Raw genomic sequence first — 7,229 nt, 5'->3', positions numbered from 1 at the left:
TAAAGGGACAGTCACATCCCCGTCACACCAAGGTACACAATGCCTAGTGCAGTGTAAGCAGTTGGGTGAGCAGAGAGCCAGGGCTGTGGTGTGTGGAAAATGCTAGTGGTGGCAGACAATGCACTGGTCCGAGGCCTGACCAGCCCTGAGAGGGACAGGGGTCGCCTCACTGCGACAACAGCCCCCGTCTCCCTCCCTTCTTTTTCTTTTTTTGAGCTACCACAGCATGGGCTCAGGGAGGACGCTGAAGTTCGCCCTGTGCGAGGTGCTGCAGTTTGCGGGCCTGTGTGTGCCACTTTTCATCGTCATGCAGAGGTTCGCCGTCATCGTAGCGAAGGTCAAAACCTCGGCGCAGCCCCCCGGCGACGCCAGCACGGCCTACTGGTTGATTGTGGCCTCCTCCATTGCCTATGTGACCTCCACTGCCCTGCTGGTCTGGGTACCCCTGAAGTACATGGTCTTCATGAAGAAGAAGTTCCTCATTGGGAGGAAAAAGTGGTGAGTTTCTCCTGCCCTTGCTCTGATGCCAGGGGGAGCCAGAAATGGAGGTCCAGCTCTGTTAGCTGTGTGTGGTCAGCAGCTTGGTGCAGCACTGACCTGAGACCTGACCAGCTGGTTTGAGTCTGAACAGGACTGTAGCTAGTTTGGACTGCACTTGGCTTGTGAATACCATGAGTTAGCAAGTCCTGCAACTGCCTTTGTCTTCCTTCCTTACTGTTTTGTCTTTCCCTTCCTTTGTCTTTGTATCAGGAGGCCTGTGGCCCTCGTATATGTGATCCTGTCAACATTACCCTGCTTTGCCTTCCTCATCGCCAGCTCTGAGGTACAACATGCTGTGGATTGTGTGCTTTTTGTTTCATTTGTTTCATTACATCAATATATTTACTCTGATCCTGAACTTTGGCCCGTCGTTGTTGCCATATTTGTAACCAGAGTCAGTCTGTAATTGTAGTTCCTTTGTAGTTATTTTGGAGGATTGTGTTTATCATTCACAGAAGTTGCTTGGGACTTAAAAATAATACTTAAAATACTCACTACGACTTTACATTTGGGACCAAAATGATAAAAAAAAAAAAAAAGCTTTGTAGGTGAGTGTAATTGGTGTGAGGAATGGAATAAAGGTGATGATTTGCGAGGAATCCTTTGGTTCTCAGGGGAGGAATATCCAGCCTTATGGATAAGGAGCTACTGATAAGCAGCTTGGTTCCTCTTCCTGTCCAAGCTGCCCTTGTCAAATCATCTGTCCATGAGGCACATTTTCACTTCCTTACTGGCTGTAGCCCAGGTCCTATTTGCTGTTTTATGTGGCCCTTTCTAGAGCCCTAGTTGACCTTTTGGCCCTTGCTTATCTGGTGTCTTTTACATAAGAGCCATAAATTCTGCTAAGATGACCAGCTTGCCTGCTTTGTTCTGTGTCCTGTTGGTATGAAGTCCTGACTCAGGCAAATATCAGAGCTGCAAGTGATTTGGCCCACAAACCCAGTACAAGAGGGCAGAAACGTATATGTAAATGCTTGGTGCAAAGGTCCGTTATTGTTGAGGTAAACTGATGGGATCTATATTGAGTTAAGTTTTTAAGAATTAAGTAATTGAACTAATGCTTTTCTGGCTGTTTGCCCAGGTTCAGATAAATAACAACATGAAAAATGACACATTCACGGAGCTCCCTGTATCGCTAGTTCTCTTCTCTCTCATCTGTATTGACGTTGTGGAGAGGATACGCTACTGCAGACTGACTGGCCACGGTGAGCACTGCACACGTTATACAAATCACTCACTGAGTGCTATAGATCCTGAACTTTCCTCTGCCAACTTCTATAGTGATACCAGGCCGGCTTTACATTGCGGGAACTCTGAGGCAACAAATACAGCTAACAGCTCTTTATATCGTATATCCAGAACAATTTAGTGAACCATTTTGAGCTTCTTATTCTTTGGCGCCGTGCCTGCAGTTAAAGAATATTGGTGCAACTGAGGAAATGAGCAGGACATTTTTTAGCCACTTCTTGTAATACAGTGCTGAATCGACAAAACATCAGCTATGTTTTCATAAAGGGAGGCATCGAGGTGGTTTGAGTATAACACTGTTCATGTAGGATTCCTTGGAAAATCCAAAGCCCTTTGGGACTTCTTATTGACAGCTGCAGTGGTGGAATGTAAAGTATATTTATTTAAGTGCTATTTGGGGTACTTTAACTTGAGTATTTCCATTTTATCTAACTTTACTCCACTACATCCCTGACGCACATATTGTACTTTATTTAAATAGCTTTAGTTGCTATTTCTCACCTTTCCTGACCAGTAAAACCCATATGTCCCCAAAATTGGTAGTTTTGAGTGTTAATGTTTGTGATAAACTGAAGGAAGAAGTTCCTTTATGGGTTGAGAAACATCTTCTACTTCTTAAGCTAAACTATTTAAACCCCCTCTTGAAATTAGCTGGAAAATGCATTGTCACAAAGCTAAAAAGAGGTCGGTTTTTGAGAAAAGTTTACTGTTTAGAGATAGGTGTGATCTTACAGAATATGATGCATTGCTGTAGATTAAGTGTACAGTATATATAGTAGTTAAATTAGCACAACCATAAACATCTAGAACAATAAAATGCAACATAGACATTGGTGCACCACTTATATTGATCCAAAAACATCCTATATAATAGTGAAACACTGACTAATTTCAGACATAACCTTGTTTCCCTTTCCTCTCCCCAGCTAATGACATGGAGAGGGATGCTGACATCCCCTCCACTGTCCTCACACATGTGGAACAGGTAACACCAGTAACACCTGTCTCTCCAGCTGTGCCGGGGCCAGCTGTGCCCAGGCCAGCTGTGCCAGCTCCCACGCCACCGGGAGCAACCCAGCTCAATGACAGGAACCAGAATGGAGCAGGGGCTCAACCAGAGACCAACGGGACAGTCCCAGGGATTCCAGGTAATCCCGGGAGACCATTTAGCATCTCTGGATTGAGCTCACGATCAGCGAGCACCACAGCGTACCGCATACCTCCGTACGCCTACACGGGTCCACTGAGGATCCTGTGTGCCAGCGACGCCCGAGCAGATGTGTTTGTGGACAGCTTTATGTTCTGGATGGATACAGTGGAGATGGTGAGGGTGGCAGGACATCCCCTGGTCTACTACTCAGGCTGGGTGTTCCCTATCTATATCTTCAGCTACCTGTCTTGCCTGCGTGTGGTGGTCATGCCCCACAGCCCCCTGCTTTCCTCACTAGGAGTGGCCGTGCAGGACTTACCCTTCTTCTTTGTGCGTGTTGGCCTCATTGCCTTCTTTGGGTTTGTCACACCCATCCTCTATCTGATGAAGAACCTGTTGGTCTGCCTGGCCTTTGTCTACTTCAACTTCATGACTAAGCTGAGGGTCTTCAACACGGAGAGGATGTTCTTTTGAGACCAAGACAGCGAAACATTAAACATATAGTAGGAGTAACAAGTAGGATACTAGGGTTCAGGAGGTGGTTGCACCAGCTCTTCACAAGTTCAAACTTTACCTACGTATAACTCAAGTGTTTATTAAGTGGGGAATCACTAAATTTTAACAGGTTCTACCAGACAATGTCATTTTTACATAGAGATTTGCTATTAAAAGAAAAAGTGTGTTACTAGTATGCACTGTTGGCTGACACAACTAATGTTACATAAGATGGCACTTAATAGAAGGCTGTTTAACATTATGTCAACTGGGAAGATTTTAAATTAACACAATATTCCTCAAATTACAAAATGTTGTGCTCATAACATCAGACTGAATAGCTAAATAGTGACAGTTAGGTTAGCATAACCAGATGTTTTCCCACTCTTTCTGAAATGCATGAATGGGCTAGAGGAGAGCGGGGTTGGTTGTCACATTCTCAGAGGTCACCCACAAGGTCATTTCAGGAGTAAAGGCCTTTGCACACCAAGTATGTATTTTTTTTGTCCAAAACTGTTTTATACGACCTCACATTGTGTCAATCATCATCCAAAACCTTCGTCAGCCATTATATTTCCAGAACAGGTTTGATTTTCTGCATTGTTTCGCACCAGTCATATGAGAAAAGCACACAGACAGAGAGGAGGGCACAACTCTGCCTCTTGTAGTGCTAAATGCAAGATACAGGCAGAGAGTGACGACAGCCTGCGGATGAACATCCAGTGGAGAGAAGCAGGGGAGAAACTCTCCTTGTTCTTGACACCTTAGACCCAATATCTATTTTTTCTTTTAATGCTTTCAAGTGAAAGGACCACAGAATCATCCTCACTGCACGATGACTCCGTCTCATATTGTGAATTATGCAACAAATAGAGTAATAAATTGCATAAGACTCAGCGTGCAAGGTTTCTATGTGTAACAATTTGAATTGTATGGCAGACTAAAAAACTCATTCAGACTTGGGGCCTTACGGGTCGATACAGACCAAATCAGGCGCCATAATGCGGTGGCCAATCTGGTGATCAGACCAGTCAAACTGCTCCACAGTGAAACAAATGCTATCCAAATGGAGTTCATGGACCAAACTATCATACCCTCCCAGTTTTCTTTACTTCCCAAAACCCTTTAAAAAGTGTGTGAAACATATTTTTCTCCATATATAAATGAACAAAGAAGCATTCACATAGGTTACGTAGATAAGATTAATATATCATTTCAGTACGGTCCAACCTGGTTTAGCAATCACTAACTAGCTCATTGAAAGAACTTTAGGCTTAAAGGATTTAAGAAAAGCCAGTGCAACCAAAGTATGAATTTGTGCGACACAGAAGAGATATTTTATTAAAATGCATGATGGTACTTTTCACAGGCCAAAAGGGAGCTCTTAGGCAATGTTTTCCCATACAGGACGTTATGTCAAATGACTGTTGTGTTGTGTAGTATTTACCTTTATGTTCAAATATAGTTTTTTACCCCTCAACACCCCCCTCCCCCTCACCAAGCATGGCACTTTGGGAATGTACCTGTAATGTCAATTAAAGATTTTTTTGGCAGATTTTTTTCTACCATCATAAAGTGCAGTGAATATGTAAAAAGCATAAATCCATGTTGTTTATATTAGGTTTTTCTTTGCTAAGTTATATTCACAAAAGAAAAACAAAGTGTGAGTTTGTATCATTGATACATATATTTTGGTAAGATTAATAAAGAAAATCATATAAATACAATAAATACAAGTCTCACTAGTGTGATTTCTCATGTATGCACAATGTACTGACCTGATGACCTCTTTGTTTTTTGGCCTCCATTCAAACCCTTAACACTGGAATTCATCCCATATCTTCCAAATCACTCCCCAAGAGAACAGGTTTCCCGTCATTATTGAGCAAAAACATGCTCATCACATCCCTTCCTGTAATGGTCCAGAGCAAAAAAGCAATGACAGAAGACACAATGTCACTACACATGTGCAATCTGATCTAAAAACACATACTATTTCTGTGAAGATTAACATATTCAGGGATAAAATGGCAGAAAATATTCAATCAATTACAATAATAAGGTGAAAAAAGCTTATTATTACTGGGTCGTTTGCATGAAATTGTACTTGTATTCATGATATTACATCCACTTTCCACTATAAGATAGTTCTCTATAATGATCCTTGTTGTTACACTCAACATCACAGCATCACAGCACGTACTATTGTAAGAAAATCACTTTGCTAAGTTTATTTATTCACTTTAAATATAGCATATTGTCACAATTGTCTGTTTTTCCTTAACCCACCAGAACCCAGATATTTAATCTTGTGTGATTAGTATTTGGACTGAGTCATGATAATGTGCTGTACTTAACTATTAAATGCCTGCATTTTGCATCATTCTTCTGTACATGCTACACCTCACTTATTCTGTTGATATAATCTGTGTATACATGTTCTCCTCTCTTCTAAGCTGCACTAATCACTATGTTTTTATATTGACAATGGATCAAATGACTATGTGTAATGTGAAAGAAACCCACAGGGAATCTTTACCCACTTTTGCACTTCAGTTTTACCCTTTCAGCCTATTTTGGATCAATGTTTTGGTTTCCTGGCCCACTGTTATCAACCCTATTGCCAGCATTTAGCAGATAAAAAAGCCAGATATTTCCTTCAGGAGTTGGTGGAAATCAAAACACAGGTAAAAGGAGAGCGAATGTTGAATTTACATTGCATTACAGTGTTGATAATGTTTCTCCTTATCTGCTGCATGCGTAAAGATAATTGTTTTGTTAACAAAAGAATCAACTTTATGTTCTATCTTATCGTATTTGGACAATGATGATGATGATGCTGAAAATTGAGAGGCGTAATGAATGCGTTCACAGTCAAAGTTACTTAGATACTACTTCAAATGTTGGTTTTCCCTTTTAAAATATTATTAATTTTACATGATGAATTAGAAAGAAAGCACTCAGTGAGCAATTTGCACGTTAAGTTTACATCATGAATTTACAAACACTTAAATTATGTCAATAACAGGTTAAATGTTCATGGGGACATTATGAAGTCTGAAAACTTGGTCCAGCACACAGTATTTATCACCTTCGGATCTGCATGCTTTTGTAAACTTTTTTTTAAAAACAGGGCTTTAAACAGATGAAGGGAGCACATTTTTAAACCAGACTGGTGACCACAGAATCATGGAAATTTAATGCCAGTATGTGTAGGATTTGAACAATTCTGACTCCTAGTGGCAGAATGAAAACAGACACTGATCTGAGCAACTAGACCCAGTAACTGCAGCCTCATGATCAGACCAGAGACAAGGTAAGTCTAAGGTTTCAGTCATGATATTTTCATTAGAATATACTGTACAACTTGTAGTGATAGATTCTCCAACATCTCCATCTTTAATTCAGCATTGTCCATACAAAGGTATGTATTTCACAGGCACATGCCCAACTTGTCTGCAGCCCGTTAGTCTGAGCACCATCGCTGGGCATCCCTGCAGTATGAGGCCGAAGTGGTCAAATCTCTACTCACTTCCTCCAATAGGAAGCAGGATTTCCTCAAGCCCTCTCTTTCTACTAACGTGTGTCATCAGTGCACTCCTCAACCAGACCTCCTGGTATCCCACGAAAACCCCTACATCAGCAAAGTCCTGCAAATCTCATTTAATCCTCATTTACTTAGTAATGATAAAACTGGCACATTCCTGTCCAGATGTGTGTTCTTAAATCTTCTGACACCTGAAAATTCCTCAAAGGCAGTCTGAATGACACCTGCTGTCTGGGTTCATTATCCAGG

The 7,229-nt window shown here is 41.4% G+C and overlaps 1 protein-coding gene across 1 annotated transcript; it reads left to right on the top strand.

Moving 5' to 3' along the window:
• Positions 1-226: 226 nt before the first annotated feature.
• LOC127369418 (transmembrane protein 236-like) lies at positions 227-5,039 on the top strand. The gene is made up of 4 exons (XM_051410787.1): positions 227-498; positions 751-823; positions 1,622-1,745; positions 2,715-5,039. The coding sequence occupies exons 1-4, from the start codon at positions 227-229 to the stop codon at positions 3,410-3,412; spliced, it is 1,167 nt and encodes a 388-aa protein (XP_051266747.1). The 3' UTR covers positions 3,413-5,039.
• Positions 5,040-7,229: the final 2,190 nt, after the last annotated feature.

Source organism: Dicentrarchus labrax, unplaced genomic scaffold (assembly GCF_905237075.1).
Source record: "Dicentrarchus labrax unplaced genomic scaffold, dlabrax2021, whole genome shotgun sequence".
Classification (NCBI taxonomy): Eukaryota; Metazoa; Chordata; class Actinopteri; family Moronidae; genus Dicentrarchus; species Dicentrarchus labrax.
Note: the sequence above shows the minus strand (reverse complement) of the source record. Positions and strands in the feature narration are given on the sequence as shown.